General features: G+C 40.1%; 1 protein-coding gene across 15 annotated transcripts in view; it reads left to right on the top strand.

Annotated features, from left to right (window-relative positions):
- PALLD (palladin, cytoskeletal associated protein) overlaps positions 1–20,393 on the top strand; it is a 407,453-nt gene that overhangs the window by 378,049 nt on the left and 9,011 nt on the right. For all 15 annotated transcript variants that reach the window (XM_036315085.1, XM_036315088.1, XM_036315090.1 and 12 more), the window contains 4 exons: positions 886–1,107; positions 4,392–4,541; positions 15,622–15,716; positions 19,848–19,980. In XM_036315085.1, coding sequence (XP_036170978.1) covers positions 886–1,107; positions 4,392–4,541; positions 15,622–15,716; positions 19,848–19,980 — 600 coding nt within the window. The remainder of the gene's footprint in view (positions 1–885; positions 1,108–4,391; positions 4,542–15,621; positions 15,717–19,847; positions 19,981–20,393) is intronic.

Below are 20,393 nucleotides of genomic sequence, written 5' to 3' on the forward strand. Positions count from 1 at the left end.
CTCACAACCCAGGCATGTACCCTAACCGGGAATCGAATCAAGACTTCCTGGTTCACAGGTCGATGCTCAACCACTGAGCGAAGCCGGCTGGGCAATTTGTGTATATTTTGCAGTTTTACTCATAGTGTTGTATTTCTTCTCAGGCCAATGGACTGTTTTTTAAAGGTCGAGTAACTTCTTTCAGAGAAAACCTAGTTAAAACAATCTTCTATTTACTACTGAGTAGAAAATCTCTTATAATGGGCTGCCTTGTCGTCTTTGTAGGCCAGCAACTGCAGTGCCCACGTTAATCACCTTAGGATGGTGGTGGGGGCTTTGCTTTTGCAAACACTTAATTAGACTGTCAACCCTTTGTTTCTTTTAAGGGAGTGGAAAACAGTTCCTAATAACTGCAGAGCTGAGGGAGTTCAGAGACTGTAAGAAAAGCATGGTGCCACTTTCCTGTGGTTTGTTTGATACAGTGCTGTGCAGCACTGCAGCTGCTGGCCACATGTACTGGTGCTGCCCTTCTGGAGAAGTGCACCCCCAGCGTCAGCGTTCCCCACAGAGTGAAATCGGTGTTCCAGCATGCTTTATTTTTACAAACAGTTTAGGGAAATATAGCCATTGCCTTTCTCCCTGACTCCCACCCCCAAAGAGAAATTCATCTTCATAGTTTTATACTTTGTGTTTTTGGATGAAGATAATTTGAAATATCATATACACTTACTCCCAGATGTTTTCTATTTCATATGCAACTGAAGTGGGCTCAGACCCGATTGTAGGCTCTGTGGTAAAAATATCACTGTCTTCTAAGAGCCTTCATTGGAGAGGGGATGAGGCTCGGGACACACTGTACCACAGGGGATTGAGGTTGTTAACAAGATCTTGCTCTGTTTGATCCAGGAATACAAAGTCTCCAGCTGTGAACAGAGACTCATCAGTGAAATCGAGTACAGGCTGGAAAGGTCTCCTGTGGATGAATCAGGCGATGAAGCCCACTGTGCGGATGTGCCTGTGGAAAATGGAGTGGCACCAGTCTTCGAGATGAAGCTGAAACATTACAAGATCTTCGAGGGAATGCCTGTCACTTTCACATGCAGAGTGACTGGGAATCCACAGCCAAAGGTGAGCTGAAAACATGACTTTTTAGGAGTCATATTTTCTGAGGTAGAGTTTGGCTTCCAAATTACAGCATGTATGGTAGGAGAGAGAGATCCAGACCACCTTTCTCAATACCCATGATATAAAATGCTTGAGGTACTATAAGTTCAAAGCCAACTTCAGGAAGCATTGGAAATCAATAAGGGTGGAACAGGGGTATCGTTTGGGTTTGAAAAATAGAATAGAATTGAATAATTGACAGAAGCTTTTCATACACCTACATCATTTACTCATGTGACGTCATCATTGCTACTCCCGAACTGCAAATGACTAAACTGAGCTCAGTGAGGCTGGTTAACTTCCCCAAGGCAGAGAGCTGGTGAGTGGCCAGGCTTGAACATGAGCCTGTGCACGGCACCATACAGCAAAGTGTGCTTACCGCTAATTATAAAACCCAAACTTCCAATATTACAAAGGGGGAGGGAATACTGTTGAGAAAGGATAATCAGAGAACATCTGGTACTCAGGAGGCCTGGGCTGACCTAACGGGGAGCGCTCCATACAGAAACGTAGAAATGCAAATGCAGATAGAGCTGCACTGTCTTTACAAGGGAGACGAGATTAACCGCTTAGTAGCCCAGCAAAGCAGTAACAGAATGACACTTTTCCCTAGAACTTGAGAGAATTAAAACACACACACACACACACACACACCCATGAGAAACTGAAACTTCAAATTTACCCTGTCACATGATATGGAGCCAAAAGCTGAGAAATTAATAAGAAACTGAGTCCAGGATAATTAAAATCTTTAGTTTTCTGGTGAAGCAAGCAAAGGTTATCATGTCCCATAGGACAGTTAGGGGCATATCATACTTATACAGGGAGGGAGGGAGAAAAAATGAGTTCCTAGTAAAAACTTACAAACCCATATGAGGAAATAGGAAAACAGAAGTCAGTCAATGACATTATATGGAATAATCTTGATACTATAAAATAACTGTTCAAAATGATTGAAGCAATTTTTAAAGGAATAGAAAGTTTAAGACACAACAGGGCAATACTAAAGACAAGGCAAATTTGTAAAGTAAGCACATAGAAATGAAAAACACACTCACTGAAATTAAAAGCTTACCAGGGATGTAAAAGAGCTGAAATGAGAATCAGTTGAATGGAAGGGGGGAAAGTGATATGAAAATACCTGAAACTTCTGTGTGTTAATGCTGCACATTGTTGTTTTATTTTCTCAATAAGGTGTTCTTTCCCTAAAACCAAATTCTAAGCCCATAGTCAGAGAAACAGAGAGAGAAAAAAAAAAAGCCTTAGATTTTCAACCCATATCCACCCCTAACAAAAGGAGACTTCTAAATAAACTGTTATTAGAGCAAACTTCTTTATTATATTCTTGGCATAATTTTGGTAATTGCTGTGTATTCACACACATGATGCCAAATGCATGCATTAAAAATAAACTTGCAGCTTATGAATGAAACTGAGTAAGAAATTATATCTTGAACTTCCATAATATTCATAAAAGATCCTATGTTAAACATTAATCAGTGCTTAAGATCACTGATGCAGTTCTAAGATTACTGATTCCTGTCCTTAAAGGATATTACGTTCAACTTGAAGATGGGCTATTGTAAGTAACAGAACTGTGTTTTTTCTAGTACAAGTTTAAATATTTCTTGGCTTTAAAAGGTTTAATTTTATTTTTTTTAGAACTTTTAATTAGATTTTCTTCTTCATCCTTCCTTTTTTCCTCCCTCCTTTCCTCATTGCCATTCTTTTCTTCCCTCCCTGGTTTAAAGAAGAATTGCTCTTTTTTTTCTGCATGATATATAAATTAAGATTATTAAAGTATGGAACACTCACTATGTTTTTAGAAATGTATTATGCCCTTGACATGCTTGTTCTGAGACATGAGAAGACTAAACAGTAGTCTTGGTAAAATTTTGGAACTTTTTCTTTAATTCATTTGAAAGTTGTATTCCAAGTATAATGGAGGTGAAAAATACAATTAAAGGAAAGAAATGACTCGGAAGAACTCGATACTAATTACAGCTTCTCTGTTCCATCAGCAATCATGGAACCACTAAATAGAGTATGATAATTATGAAGTATAATGCTTTATATAGTTTAATTTTTTAGAACTAAAAGTTATTAGTCTAGTTGATTAATTTTTAGGTTCTGGAGACTAAAAATAGTTCCTGTAAATTTGGAGCTAATTGAAAAATAGAGGTTGGAAGTTAGAGCAGTCAGACCCTGATTATTCATGCACTTATTTAGTGCTGTATGTTTCAGGCCTTTTCCTACATTTTGAAGTGGACGTTTCAAAAAGATTTTTCAGATTCAAAAGCTCTGACAGGGAGGTGAATTTCAATGTCAATGTGGCATTAAAAGCTGAAGGCTCTAAAGGAGTTTTCATCTGTTAGGAATGCTTTTGGTTGCAAGGAACAAAACTGACAACAAAGAACTTATTGTGGCTTAAAAACGGAGTGATTTATTTCCTTCCCTACCAGTTAGTCTGGAGGTGGGTAGGCATTAGTGCAGCATTTCAATCATATTAGGGCTGTCTTTCAACTGTGTAGTTCAGAAATAATCAAAAATCATGAGCAATCCATTGACCAGTAAAGGAAGGAAGATCTACCGAAGATGTCATATGACCATTTAAATGTTTATTTCACCAAAATTCATTTTTACTTTATTTTTTGCATTTAATTTTCTACCAACCCAAGTTAAAATATTATTTGAAAATTATTACATTAAATACTATTGTGTTTTCTTTAACATAGTGGAAGACCTGGCAACTTTGAACCTTTGGTCATATGCTCCTGATCTGGAATTAAAGCAGTAGAGTTCCACCCGCCACCAGCCCTGAACTGCTGCCTGCCTCCTCCCCACCATTTTAGTGTCTAACATGGTTCAGTGGAATGATTAGAGTTTTGGGTCTGTTTGTGTTCTCTAAAATAACCCTTTTATCTTCACTGTACAAGTACTACCTTCTAATTGAGTACATTTGCAATTAGAAGCAAAAAGAAAAATAATATATAATAATATGTGACTGTAAATACCTACTTACATATTTAAAAGGTAAAAGAATATATAATTTTTTAAAACTAAAATATAATTAAATTTGCTTATTACCTACTCTTTTCACTTAAAATTCAATTGCCTATTCAGATGTTCCAATTAGCATTTGAAAGTGAAAACTCAGATCAGCTCTGCAGACTACACAGTTGTTGTTTATCAGTCCCCCAAACTGTACTATACACACCCTTAATTTTTAATCTTGTTTCTTTTCACAGATCTACTGGTTTAAAGATGGAAAGCAGATCTCTCCCAAGAATGATCACTACATCATTCAAAGAGATCTTGATGGGACGTGCTCTCTCCACACCACAGCCTCCACCCTAGATGATGATGGGAACTACACCATTATGGCTGCAAACCCTCAGGTAAAGAAGGGTATATACAGGTCTTGCTTCAGTTCTGTGTGCAGCTGACCTTTGAATAACACAGGTTTGGACAGCACAGGTCCACTTATCTGTGTGTTTGGTGGTGGTGTTGGTTTTTTGTTTGTTGTCAGTAATTGCAGTAAATGTATTTTCTCTTATGATTTCTTAATAACATCTTTTTTCTGGCTTACTGTATTTAAGAATACAGTATATAACACAGATAACACACAAAACACGTGTTAATTGACTGTTTATGTCAGAGGTCCTCAAACTTTTTAAACAGGGGGCCAGTTCACTGTCCCTCAGACATTTCGCACTGCGGGCCCGGGATGAGTCAGCTGCTAAGCAGGACAGGCAGCGGCGGGCGGATAAATGTTTTCGGCGGGCCGCATGTGGCCCGCGGGCCGTAGTTTGAGGACGCCTCGTTTATGTTATCAGTGAGGCTAACAGGAGGCTATTAGCTTGGGGGAGTCAAAAGTTATATGGAGATTTCAAATGCGGGAGGGGGTCAGCTGTCTAGAGCTTACAGACATTTATTTGAACAGAGGAACTGTTTGATTAAAAGATGGAATATTACCTCTTTGATTTGAAACTATTTTCCCAATTTCTACACCATCTCCGTTTGAAGGGGTAGAAAAATTCTTTTTTTTTTTTTTCATGAGTATTTATTTATTCCACCAAGCGATTTTCTATATGAGTAATTCTGGTGCAGATGTGCCTTCTTTCCATACTACCAAGGGCCTAATATGTACACCTATGATATAGGCGATAGGCAAGACAAAGTCCTGAGACAGAAAATAAGCCAGTAAAAAATACAAATCATATATCAGTTCAGATAGGATTAAGTCTATGAAGTGAAAAAAGGAGTTGTGTGTATTATGCTATAGTAAAAAACAAAAAAGTACAATATTTAAAATATATATATACCCACACTGAAATCAATGGAATTTAAATAATGTATAAGTGTAAATCATAATTCTGATAGTACCCATATAAAGGAGTCCCCTCTAATCTGCAGATTCAGTTACCAGTGGTCTATGCAGTCCAAAAATATTAAATGGAAAATTCCAGAAATAATTCATAAGCTTTAAATTTCATGCCCTTCTAAGCAGAGTGATGAAATCTTATGCTGTCCCGCCTGGGACATGAATCACCCCTTTGTCCAGCACAATAAGATTTTTTGAGAAAGAAATCACATTCACATAATTTTATTATAGTATATTATAAAATTCTATTATTGTCGCTAATTGCTTACTGTACATCATTTACAAATTAAACGTAATCATAGGTGTGCATGTAGAGCAGCAGTTCTTAACCTGGGGATCGTGCCCCTTTGGGGGTCAAACGACCCTTTCACAGGGGTCACCTAAGACCATCGGAAAACACATATATAATTACATATTGTTTTTGTGATTAATCACTATGCTTTAATTATGTTCAATTTGTAACAATGAAAATACATCCTGCATATCAGATATTTACATTACGATTCATAACAGTAGCAAAATTAGTTACGAAGTAGCAACAAAAATAATTTTATGGTTGGGGGTCACTTAAAGGGTCACGGCATTAGGAAGGTTAAGAACCACTGATGTAGAGGAAAAGCATAGTATACACAGCATTGATATTAACCATGGTTTCTGGTATCCACTAAGGGTCTTGGAAGGGATCTCCTGCAGGTAAGGGGGGACTACTATAGCATTCAGGATTTTTTGTTTGTTTCCATCCAATTGTTTTCTCTTGTTTTAGGACCAAAAAATCAATTGCTTAGAATTTAATAGGCGGCTACCTGGGTATCATGTTATCATTCCAAAACTGCAAATTCTTTTTTATTGACTATCTTATATATTTTAGGCACTATGCTGGGCACACAGAAATGATTAAGAAGTTAGTTTGTACATTAGAACTCAGTGTGATGGGACATTTTTACAAAGTCAGCAGAAGTCATGTAAATAACATGCTTTTAAGGGGAAAAAAAGGAAGCTAAAGTTAACAGTTTTCAAGAGGTTGTTCTGAAATCATTTTTTAACATTCCAGTCATACCATATTTCTTTTTAAGGAAATATTAAGTGTCAGAAAATGACAGATAATTTTAGCAAATTTTACAAATGTGTAAGTTCATTCAGTGTCCTCCTATCCTAATATCACGTTGTTGTATAAAGATATATATTTCTAAGGTAATACTGAGATTAAAATGAACCTCAAATCATCTACCAATTAGGTTGTGACAGAGCACAGCAAACTCTTCAGTGTCAGGGGACAGTTTCCACATTAGTGCATTTTCTCAAGGTTCTACTGTTTCAATCAATGACTACATGGCCATCACCTTGAAAAATAGTCAAAATCACAACCTTTACTGAAAAGTTACGTTAATTTTTATTTGTATTCATTTTTGGTGTATTTGAGGGAACAAAAGTGGAACCTACTTTTTTTTTCTTACTATATTTTCAGTATGTTTCCTTGACTATTAACAAATTTCAATTTTTAGTTCTCTGCCTACTTAAAAGTGGAGAACTCAACAAAAATCTAAAATGTTTCTTTCTGTTGGGTTCTTTGTTCCTCTTTTCCCTAGGAAGGCTGGGATATATTAAGGAGACAGAATTAACTGTGTCCCTTAAACATAAACAGTACTGGGATCCTGCTATGGTTTCCCTGGCAAATGTGTTAAGCTGTTACTGGAGTAAACAGTTTAAAACTCTGATTATGAGTCTACTTCTTGTCTTCTTCAAATTACACTAATGAATTTTCACATGTAAAAAAGTTGTAAAGGGGAGGCCTCCCTGTGCAATGCCCGCGAAAGTACGCAGAGATGAAGACAGCAGCCCCGCCTCAAGGGTCTCTGAGCATTTGAACTATGATGGGTCACTAGATAAAAGAGGGCTGCTAAAGATTAATTCCCCTTGGAAACAAAGAAGAGGAGGAAGGGATAAAAACCAAAAGAAGGTACTGAAAAGCCTAGAGGCTGTATAGTTCAAAGGTTAAAAGCACAAAACTTTAGCAGCAACCAGACCTGAGTTGGAGTTCTAGCTCTGCCACTCCTGACCTGTGTGACCTTCAGCAAGTCACTTAACCTCTTTGTTTCTCTTCTATGAAATTATAATAATACTAGAGGCCCAGTGCACAGATTCGTGCACTGGTGGGGTCTCTCAGCCTAGCCTGCGCCCTCTGGCAATCCGGGACCCTTGGAGGATGTTGGACTGCTGGTTTCAGACCAATCCCTGCAGGGATCAGTTTGGGCCGAACATCCCCCAAGGGATGTAGTAGTGCGCGAAGCGGCAGGCGGCCAGGGAGGAGCCCAAGCCCGGGCCGGGCACCATGCCACTACCACTGATCCTGCCCCGCCGCTCCCGTCACTCAGTAGCACTGCTGCAGAAGGGGGAGAGGCTCGCACCACTGCAACTGTGCTTGCCAGCCATGAGCCCGGCCTCTGGCGCCCATCAGTCAGCTGAGCGGTGCTCCCGCTGTGGGAGTGCACTTACCACCGGGGGCAGCTCCTGCATTGAGTGTCTGCCCCCTGGTGGTCAGTGCACGTCATAGCAACCGGTTCGGTCATTTAGGCTTTTATATATATATAGACTAGAGGCCCGATGCATGAAGATTTGTGTAAGAATGGGCCTTCCTTCCCCTGGCTGCTGGCACCGCTTTCGCTCCGGTCCGGAGCCACCTTCCCACGCTGCCCAGAGGCCCCGAGCAGCTGGGGTGGTGAGGAACGCCTGCATCGTCACCATGGCAATGACGCAAGCGTCTGCCCCTGGCGCCTGTGTATGCAAATTAACTTGTCATCTTTGTTGGGTTAATTTGCATACTCACTCCTGATTGGGTGGTGGCATTGTGAAGGTACGGTCAATTTGCATCTTTCTCTTTTATTAGTGTAGATTGGTTTCAATAATATATGTAAAGCACTCAGTTTACCTGGCACATATTTCACTTCCAATAAATGCTAGTTATTGTCATTATTTTAATTCAAAGACACCATTAATCCTGTCTTAGAGAAGCAGCCCAAAGAGGTGGCAGAAGCCTGAGGAACCAGGATATAAAGGGTAGTCTGTCTGTTTCTAGGTGCCCTGCTCCCACAATACCATTAGAGAGTAAACAAGTCAGTTTGGGATAGAATTTCTACCCAAAATGTTGCTGATGTGTGGTCTTCTGTCCTTCTGGCTTTTCCTTTTTACCACCCCCATGGGAAAGGAGTAAGGCAGCAGACATGGCTCTGCCACAGCTGTGGGCTTCGGTGGAGGGAGCCCTGAGCTAGCGTGGGGCCACACCCACAGCACAGCTGACAGGGGCCACACATGAAGACAGCAGCTGCTCTCTGCTCCCAGCACACTCAGGACCAAGAGAAGGCACCAAAGAGAGCCTCGCTGCCCTCATTTAGGCTGCAGAGAGCTCTGCCGCTCTACCCGGTCCAGGAGGAGCCCCATTGAACCCTCACTGGTGCTTTGACTCGACTCCCCTTTGATGAGAAGACAAAGAAAGAAGTGGACCCATTTACCTCAGGTAGCCACAAGCCCGCCCTTCTCACAGAACATCCCAATTCTCCTGTGATAAAGCAAATAGTAATATGAATGCTCTCAGGGAGCAAGAGTCAAAAAGCCCCAGTGTTCAGCCACCAGAGCAGTTCCTAATATCTAGAATCCCCAGGTTAGTGGATTGGACCATTATTCTAATCAAAAGGGTTGGGCTAAAAAATCTCTTTTTCTATCTGAATGACCAAAGGCAGGCATAGGAGGGGAAACTCAGGAAGGCAATCTGAGGAAATGCTAAAAGTGGGCATTTATTCCTAAAATCAAAATTGTTGTGAGAGAATATTTATAGCACTTGGTAGTAGTCGCTGTGCCAAGTTTCTGAGTATGTTGCCAACTCCTCTATCTTGGGGACTTCAGTGGCAGATATGTCCAAATATGACAGATGTAGGTTTTGTGAGTTGTCACCTAGAAATTGTTTAACTTCACTACCATTAGAAAAATAAAGCATAAGTATTTTTTGTTAGTCCTCACCGAGGATATCTTCCCACTGATTTTTAGGGAGAGTGAAAGACAGAGAGAAACACAACCACTGGTTGCCTCCTGCACAAGCCCTGATCAGGGCCCGAGCCAGGAAGGAGCCTGCAACCAAGGTGTGTGCCCTTGACCAGAATCAAACCCGGAACCCTTTGGTCTGCAGGCCGGCGCTCTATCCACTAAGCCAAACTGGTTAGGGCCAAAGCATAAGTATTTAAACCATGACAAGTGGCAGACCATTTTTCTACCTAACCCTTGGCATAGTTATTTGTTGCTTTAGGAATACTGTAATAGAAATGTTTAACAGCGTCATAATCTCAACTTTGTAACATCTGTTATTATATACTAAAGTATTTTGCCATTTTTATAATTTGTGAATTAAACCATGATTTAAAAGAAGCATGACAGTCAGCACTGAAAAAAATTCAAAAGAAAAACCTAAATTTTTCGAGATACATACTAATCCCAAAAGCATATATGTAGTCAACAGAAAACTGAGGTTGGCTCTGTTTCCTTGATGCCCTGTGGTTATCTGAAATATGTTTAACATTTTTAAAGTATTTGGGTTTGAAAGGGAAACAACTACACCTATTCTTCCTGGTACACTGTAGCCTACATGGTATGAAATGACCAAGGGAGAGAGGAAAAGGCTGGAGTGGAAAAACTGGTTCATAATGGAACACAGACGGCAGAGTTTTCCTGAGCAGTGGGAAATAATGAGAGAAAGGGTGAGAACCAAAGAAAGAGGAAAACACTAAAGTACAGCAGAATATTTTTCCACCGGGGTTAATCTTTGGGGAATAAGAACTACATTAAGTATTGCTGTCTACATCCAAATTGTGCAGCCCTAACCATACACTAGACTCTGTATCATACGCGATGTGTGCCGCTCAGGCAATTCCTAAGAGGCCAAACGATCCCATTGTTAAGTGAAATGATGAGTGATTGTGCAGTGTTGCACCAAGCATAATGCCAAAATGAGGATCACAAATACAATTTACTTTAGACAGTAATCCTGTGTATAAGACACAGCTAAATCTAAACACGAATGTTTTACTTTGTTTTGTTGTGTTGCTAGGTTACTCTGCATCATACTTGGATTTTGGAATGGCTGTTTTGCAGTTTGATGTTTCCTCAAATTGCATTATGTATACAAGTGGCAAGCTTTTATGAAGATCTGTGTGCCACAAGTTACATTTCACAAAAAAGGAAATATAAATGTTATTTGCATGTTATATAAATAATTGGCCTTGCATGAGGCATCAAACAATCTTTACAAGCTGGATGTTTTAATACAGAATCCCTTTAAGAATTCAAACTTATTACTTGTACTGTGCCTTTAAACTGTGGATTTGTTTGAAATAGAAAAGGAACACACAGCTGAGTTAAATTTTAAAAGATAGTTTGTTAATTGGGTTTTGTTTTAGCATTATAAGGTTGCTTGACTCGTTTTAATCTTCACTTTAAATATTCACTTCCATTATTACTTCACTAGAGGCCCAGTGCACAAAATTCGTGCGGGGGCGGGGGGGGTGTCCCCTCAGCCCAGCCTGCACCCTCTCCAATCCGGGACCCCTCGAGGGATGTCCGACTGCCGGTTTAGGCCCAATCCCAGGGATCGGGCCTAAACCGGCAGTCAGACATCCCTCTCACAATCCGGGACTGCTGGCTCCTGTCTGATCACCCCTAACTGCCCCCTCCTCCCCCCGACAGCCTGGTCGCCCCACGCAGCCTGCTGTATAGTCCTTACTGTTACTGTGATGGCGTCCCTGACAATTTGCATATTCCTCTATTAATAGTATAAATGTGTTAATAAAGCAGAAAGAAATGAAAGTTAACAGCAAATGTAGTAGCATTAATGTGCAGCAGAGCCTTCTAATTATGATGATTACCAGCATTAACTGGCACATTGGTATGATTAAAATTACCTAATGCTAATGTTGTATGATCAATCTTCATAAGTAAAACATTCAGACTTAAAAACCTGCACTTTCAGCCGAAACCGGTTTGGCTCAGTGGATAGAGCGTCGGCCTACGGACTGAAAGGTCCCAGGTTCGATTCCGGTCAAGGACATGTACCTTGGTGGCGGGCACATCCCCAGTGGGGAGTGTGCAGGAGGCAGCTGGTCGATGTTTCTAACTCTCTATCTCTCTCCTTTCCTCTCTGTAAAAACTCAAAATATATTAAAAAAAAACAAAAAAAACCCAAAAACCTGCACTTTCAATTGTGCACACTAGAGGCATCTTTTCAAAAGTGCTTCACTCAATTCTGGATTTTTTTTTTCTTTCAAATGTTAAAATTACACATCTTGTTAGTTTGGATGTTTGTTAAATGTTCCTGGTCATTTATTGATTTAGTAATATACAGGGTGGTGGCAAAATAAGGTTTACAGTTCATATAGAAAATAATACAATGATTAATAAATAATAATACAATAAACTGTTTTATGTACTCACAACTGTAAACCTACACTTGGCCCACCCTGTAGTTAACCAATATTGTATTATCAAACTAATAAGTCTGCCCCCTCAAGACCATACCTTTCCCCTTTATGTTCAGAAGTGAAGAATGACAGGAGTAAAAAGGTGACATTCCTCTTTCTTAAATTTGGGAAATATCTGTGGCAGTAGTTATGTATATGGTTCTAAGAGGTAGCAATGAAAACAATGTAGAACTGTGTAATGTTTAGAGTAGGATGCCACCCTGTTTACCCTGTTTATTTTTTTGAGAGGACAGGAGGCAGAGCTTACCCTAAGCATCATCAAATGGTTAGAGTGAAGTATGGTATCTTTCTTTCATCTCCTACCTCAAACGCAGCCCTCCCAAAAACCAACACCTGAATCTTCCTGTGTGCTTGGCACTTTTAAAACACCAGCAAAAGTTAAAAAGGTTGATCTCCTCTCCACATATTCTGTCCCCTGTAATAAGAGTATTTTTTTTTCCCTTTGGAGTAAATTACAGCCTAATTGGGAGGGGCTGGGGGGCCGGAGACAGAGAGAGGGACAGAACTCCATTACATGAAGAAAACATTGTACTTAAAACAATTCTAAGGGATGCTTCATATCCATCTGGTTGTTATTATTATAGCTATAGTCAACATTTAGAGCATTGAGTACATGTAAAACACAGTACCAAGTATTTTATACCTATTAACTCATTTAATCTTCAGAAGAATCCATGAGGGATTAACTAAATGGTTCTATTTTACAGATAAAGAAACTTAGCCAGTTAAGTTACCTGTCTGAAGTCATTCAACAATAAAGGACAAAACTGGTTTACAAATCCAGATTGACTCCATAGCTGGGAGTGTCATACAAAGATGCCTGGGGCTCATCCCAGCATTAAGAGCACTGAGGGGCAGGGGAGGCATTGGTTAAAAGAGGTATTTGAAAGAATCCAAAAAAAGGAGGTAAGAGCATACCTTAAAGTACATCCACTTGGAAAATTAGATTGGAGTCAGCCAAGCTGCTGGGACCCTAAAAATCACCTTGTCCATGCACATATAATGTCTCAGGCCCTTAGTGACACAATACCGAAATACCGCAATAGTGAATTTAATAATGGTAATTTATGACGTCAGGTACAGTAGTCCCCTTTATCCACAATTTGTTACTGTGGTCCAAAAATAATAAATGGGAAATTTCAGAAATAACTCATAAGCTAACAGTTGCACGCTGAGTAGTGTGATGTCCCACTCTGCCCCACCGGGACATGAATCATCCCTTTGTCCAGCATATTCACACTGTACATAAAGTACAAGATATTCTGAGAGGCTACATTCATATAACTTTTATTACAGTATATTGTTATAACTGTTGCATTGTTGTTAACCTCTTACTATTCCTAATTTATAAATTAAACTTTATCAAAGGTATATGTATAGGGAAAAAAACACAGTATACATAGAGTTTGGTACTTTCCATTGGGGGTCTTGGAATGTATTCCTGGTGGATTACTGTACCATTTGATATTTACAGTATCATCTTCGGGTATATCATTAATCTTTACAAGATCCTTATGAGCCAGACCCCAGTTTTTACAGAAGAAACAAAGGCTTAAATAAAATCAGTGATTTGCTCAAAGTTTTAAGAAAGCCAAGACTCAAATCCAGGCTAGAGGATTTTTTTTTCTAACTTACATAAATGATTAGTTAATATTAACTTCCTTTGTGGATCCTCTGGGTTTTAAACCACAAGGAAGAAAATCTATCCAGATTATGCAAATTTATCTTAATCTATCCAAATTAAAATTATTTGTAAGCGGCAAAACAAACAATAAGGAAGCCATATCCCATATGTCAGTACAGTTTAAGGTATTTGTGTAGAACAAACCATACACTATCTTGTCCTCAGGCTCCAAAAAGAATCATGGCTCTTACATGTTCATTTGTTAAAGTACCTACCAGGTTGCATCAGACGGGTAATTTATGATGGGTGTCTTCTAAGCAAGTCACATCTAGATTTCTACGGCAGGTATAGATTTGGAAGGGTTAGATGAAATTAATTTTCAGATTTCAAGGTAGCTTAGGGAATCAAGTGTTTGCCAAGAACTCAGCACACGAGAATTTATATGATGCGGCCTGAACTTCAGCTACAATTAATATAAGTTAGAAGTAATTCCTCTTGATAATGTTATGCTTCATGTCTCCCTGGAAATTTTCAGGAAAAGTCATGTTTTAACTGTGACCTTGACAGCAAATATTGTGAGTGCTAGAGGAATTTACATATCTAATGGTATAAAGACTACTTGAGAGTGCTTCATATGACCACCTCATTCTATTTGGTAATTCCTGATTCTTCTCCTGTCTAATACATTCCTCGTGTCCACATTATACCCCTCTGCCTTTTCTGAGTGGTAATGGTCCTCGAGAAGTCCTAGCTCTGGGAAGATCTGGAGACCCCACTACCTGGGTCCCTGCAGCTCCCTGCACCCTGCTATGGGTTCTTTCCTGTGTTCCCTCTACCAGTGTCCTTGCCCTCATGCCAGCCCACTCTCAGGGAGAACTCGGAAAGCAGTTCTTCAAACCATACAGAGCACCTCTTGCTTCTGCAACCTGTCTGCATTGGCAACTTGGAATGAAAATAGGAGTCAATGGTAAATTTTGACTATAAAGGCACATGGGGGCTACTCTTCAACCTTGAGATAGAATTCCCTCGTCTAATCCATGATAAATTGGCTTCTCATTTTTCCTTCCTTGCTGTTCCCTTTTGGCCATTATCTGAACTTATAAGTACATCTGCTCATTTTCCTGGGAGCTGAGACGGTGGAGGGGAAAAATCATCTAGTTTGCTATTCTGCTTGTAATAGTGAGGGGAAATTTAGGAGAAAGGGCTAAAACAAAAAGCCAGAGTAACAGTGGGTGATTTATTCATGTCATCTGGGTCTTGTAAATATTACTTTTGTCTATCCATATGACAGCATTTATCAAATTTTCAGTTGCCAAATTTCAGAGATAAAATACAGCTTTTCATTAGATAGGCCCTTATGACCCACACATTTTAGGTACTTAACTTGCTTCCGGTCTTTAAATCTCAAACATGTTCATTTCATGCAAACAAGGCATTCCATACTCATCATGCTCTCCTTGTCATCCCTGTGCATACTTATTTTGTAATGCTCATGTTATCATGACAACCCCAGCATGGACCGGCTCCCGGCACATGACGCCATCTCTCTTAATATGTGGTTTTGGGAAGGGATACTACTAATGTTTATTAAATATATTACTGAGAAAATCTAACAGAAAACTAAAATCATGTAGTTTGACTTCAAAATTAGCTATTTGACTGTGAAAGTGGAATCCTCACAGGACGGTGATGTCCTGCTGCTGTATTTTACAACTCAGCTTCATGTGTTAGGGAGACCTTAGCAGGCAGGTCACAGTTAATCCGGTGAGGCTGTCATTTTAAATACCATCCCAGATAAAACAGTAAAACTTACTGAACCCAGGGAAAGTACATTTCTGAGAGGGGGCGGTGTCATTACTAACGCGGCACATTGATTTGCTATGGAGAATAGGAGAATGGACGGTTAGTTATTTTGCATAGCAACTAACTTCTTCTCCTGATGTCTCCAACAGGGCCGCGTCAGTTGTACTGGACGGCTAATGGTACAGGCTGTCAACCAGAGAGGTCGCAGTCCCCGCTCTCCCTCGGGCCTTCCTCATGTCAGAAGGTATTTCAGATGTTCCTTTCCATTAAGTGTCACTATTAATTTATTACTGTAAGTTCAACACTCTTAGAATTATGGTGACCATAAAAACCACATAGTTGAAGACAGAATGTGAATATAACCTTAAAGTGTATACAGTTATGGCACCTTGACTATGCTACTTTGCAATTCAGAAAGAGGAAGGGAGCAAACATTTACTAAAGTGTGCTAAGTCTGCTCAGATACACCATCACTCGTTTGTTAAATAGGGCCCACTGTATACATGAGGAAATCAAAACTCAGCATCTTTACCTGACACAAAAATACCAGTAAATGCTATACAAATGTTCAAAACCAAGAGCTGTATGGATTGACCATTATCAACTACTGCCACTAAGGTTTCTTAAAACCAGCTGGCTTGTGAGAATTCATTTTTCAAATACTTCGTTCAAAACAGTTTATTTTAGACCATAACCTTATAGGCAATATTTTTCATATTTTAAATGCTCAACAAATATCTGCTAACAGTAGTGCATGCTTTCCATTCCTAGTAGCCCTGAGTTTATGTAAGGATGTTGGTGGGCAGGGCTGGGGAAAGGATATTACTTCTTAGTAACACATTTGCACTTAGAAAAGAATATGATAAGTGAACCAGTCTATCATCTTGGTTCCTATTTAGATATTTTATAGACGGAGCATGACAGTAAACTAGAGGCCACAGATGCAAACATCCTGATGAAAAGAACAAATACTAAATTAGGCTCATAGAAGGCACCAGGAAGAACTGAGTATGCACCAAACAAATGGTGTGTCTATAAGGCCTCATGTGATTGGACCCACAGAGCCCTTTGTGCAACATTTGAAAAGGCCAACTCAGACACCTAAGCATGTGCAAATCTAACTTGTGTCTGGCAACATCTGTCACAGGATCCTAGGCCTGTATCTGTGGCTGCACACACACATATCTAGTAGCATATCCACTCTCTTGTATTATTTTCTTCTGCTTTTCTTATGGTCTTCAATATATCTAAGCTTTCCCATGTACCACTGTTTCCTAGAAAAGCACTCTGTTCAAAAATTACATCTGTATTTGTAGAGAGTAACTATATTAAAAAGCTGATAATCATTAGCCTATTATACTAATCTTTCATTTGTTCCACTCTTACTTTTTCTAGTGAAGTGTTTTTAAACTTACTTTCTAAGGATTACAGGCAGAATTTGCATTCAACATCTTGCTCTCCTTAAGTCTTCCCTGCCCTTACTTTAAAATTGTATTGCTCTTAAAGATGCCTCTGGCAACATACTTAAAAACAAGACAGGAGCACAAGATCTGGGAGATTTGCACATTATTTGAAAGTTAAAAAAAAAAAATGTCTTTAGTACATGGATATCCGATATAAAAGAAAACCTTCCTTAAAATGCAATTTGTTTTCCTGGCTAATATGAGAAGGAATTTTGATTCTAAAGATATTAAATTTTTATAAAATAATGAACTTAATTTTCCATACATTTAAAATCACAAAGTTACAGTAATTTCTGTTGAAAAAGAATCGGTGGGAGAAACTAAGATGGCGGCATAGATAAACACCGGGAAATTGCCGCTCCCACAACAATTGAAAAATACCCTAAAGGACAGAGTGGACATCACCCAGAACAACAGGAAAGCTGGCTGAGTGTAAATTCTAAAACTAGAAGGAAAGAAAACCACACTGAGAGCCAGAGGAGCTGCGGAGGTGAAGTGCAGAGGTACGGCGGCTCGCGCGGGCGCGGGAAGGGGGTGGCACCTGAGGACGCGGCTGTTTTTTTGAATCACAAGCTCCTGACTGCTCTGAACTCCGGTTCTGGGAAGTCTCTGGGGACTCAGGACTCATACGGGGAGGAGCGGACTCTCGGGCAGCGGGCGAACTTGAGTGCGGCTTTCCCTCAGAGGTGCTTGCAGCCACTACTGGGACACTGAGACGGAGAATCGGCCATAGCTGCTTTCTCTGCTCTTTGACTCCCTGAGACCCCGCCCCACCCAGGCTGCGGCAGAGGCTTTTGCATGTGAATGTACCTAACTGCAGCCAAACCAGGCAGACCCGGAACTTCCAAGAGAAGGCCCAAGGCCCCGCAGCGGCTTGCATTGCTTCACAGCTGAGCCTCTTCGTGGCTCCTGCTGTGTGGCCTCAGGCAGAGGCTGAATTAGCACCTCCTTAGATCCAGGAGCCACTGTACCCAGTGGTCAGAGGGGGACCATCCAGATTGCAATTCCTCAGATCCATAAGGGACACACTCAGGGAGCAGACTCAGTGAGCACCAAAGCCCCACTGAAGCAAGTCTTGCCCCAGAAGGGTGTCTTCAGCACAGAAGTTCTCCCACTTCAGACACAGCTGATTCTCACAGCCAATTGGCCTGGAGGTCAATTCCTCCCAGTGATCCTACAACAACCAAGGCACCAAGAGTGCACCAAGAGTGTCCACCCCAGGTAACTGGGGAGGCTGAGCCACTGGGCCCTACAGGACACCTGGCACGCAGGGCCACTCTATCAACACAGGGAAGCAGCCAAAATGCGGAGACAAAGAAACAGGTCACAAATGGCAGAAATGGAGGAAAGCAAACGACTGGATATAGAGTTCAAGGCCACGTTTATAAGGTTTTTCAAGAATTTTATGGAAACCGCCGATAAATTTAATGAATCCCTCAATAAGTATAGTGAGACCATGGAGGACATGAAAAAGGACCAACTAGAAATTAAGCATACACTGACTGAAATAAAGAATAATTTAGAGATCCAACAGCAGACAAGAGGATCCCAAGAATCAAGTCAAAGATTTGAAATACAAAGAAACAAAAAATACCCAACCGAAAAAGAAAAAAGAAAAGAGATTCCAAAAATATGAAGATAGTGTAAGGAACCTCTGGGACAACTTCAAGCGTACCAACATCAGAATTATAGGGGTACCAGAAGGAGAGAGAGGGCAAGATATTGAAAACCTCTTTGAAGAAATAATGACAGAAAACTTCCCCTACCTGGTGAAAGAAATGGACTTACAAGTCCAGGAAGCGCAGAGAACCCCAAACAAAAGGAATCCAAAGAGGACCACACCAAGACACATCATAATTAAAATGCCAAGAGCAAAAGATAAAGAGAGAATCTTAAAAGCAGCAGGAGAAAGACAGTCAGTTACCTACAAGGGAGTACCCATACGACTGTCAGCTGATTTCTCAACAGAAACCATGCAGGCCAGAAGAGACTGGCAAGAAATATTCAAAGTGATGAATAGCAAGAACCTGCAACCAAGATTACTTTATCCAGCAAAGCTATCATTCAGAATAGAAGGTCAGATAAGAGCTTCACGGATAAGAAAAAGCTAAAGGAGTTCATCACCACCAAACCAGCATTATATGAAATGCTGAAAGGTATTCTTTAAGAAGAGGAAGAAGAAAAAGGAACTCTTACCATTTGCCACAGCATGGATGGAAATGGAGAGCGGATAAATACCACAGGATCTCACTCATTTGTGGAATATAATGAACAACATAAACTGATGAACAAGGACTGATCCAGAGATGGAGAGGCATTGATTGGACTGTCGGGCCTTGGAGGGAGGGTAGGGGAGGGTAGGGGTAAGGGGGAAAGATCAACCAAAGGACTTATATGCAAGCATATAGGCCTAACCAATGGACACGGACAACGGGGGGGTGAGGGCATGAGCGGGGGGGGGGGGGGGGGGGTAGAGGGTAACGTGGGGACAAGGACACATATGTAATATCTTAATCAATAAAAAATATATTATAAAAAAAAAAAAAGAATCGGTGATAAGTAAATGAGCAACAGCTACTGCTATTTCTCATACAGCTTTCAAAGTATTTATTTAGGTAAAAAACATTAATATAAAATACCCCATCTTCTCCAATTTCCCTTTTTATGATTTATACTAGCTTTAAGATTAGGAGAACAGAATGTGTAAGATGTGCAATTACCAGATTGTTAAATTTATAAGAAATTTCTAAATGAAACAAGATTTTGCTTTGCTAATGTTTTCATATGTAAACCTTGGGGGTAGAAATCAGCAAGGGTATTATATTATTACCCCATGTATTATTTTTAAAGAAAAACAACAGATGACTAAGAGCCTGGAAATAACTACTGTCTACCATTTATCCTGTTCTAAGGCCTCGTTCTAGATCCAGGGACAGTGGAGATGAAAATGAACCCATCCAGGAGCGGTTCTTCAGACCTCACTTCTTGCAGGCTCCTGGAAACCTGACTGTGCAAGAAGGAAAACTCTGCAGAATGGACTGCAAAGTAAGAGTTTGCTATAGACGATCTATAAATCGATCGTCTCCCTTCTCCCCTCATTGCCATTTCCCTTTAGTTTCTTTTGGGAAAGTTATGTAAGATAGACATCTTTAATATGTGTTTCAGCTTAAGAGAAAGAAAAAGTAGTGAAATATACAGGATATGTATATACTGTTTTGAATCATTCTTTTCCTTCACTTTTAAACATTCAGTAAATATGTTCGTTCCCTAGGGACCCATTTACAGTATTCTAGAAAGCCCCTGGGAGGTTTTATCCTTTCTCATTTTGTTGAAATAATACATGTATTCATCAGTCATATGTCATTTCTAAGAGAAATGAGAGTGCAGCCTTCTTTCACCCATTTTACAGCGGGGCTTCTGGACTCTGGGAGGCCAGGTTTTATTGCATGTGTGAACTC

This window comes from Myotis myotis, unplaced genomic scaffold (genome assembly GCF_014108235.1).
Source record: "Myotis myotis isolate mMyoMyo1 unplaced genomic scaffold, mMyoMyo1.p scaffold_m19_p_6, whole genome shotgun sequence".
In the NCBI taxonomy this organism is placed as follows: Eukaryota; Metazoa; Chordata; class Mammalia; order Chiroptera; family Vespertilionidae; genus Myotis; species Myotis myotis.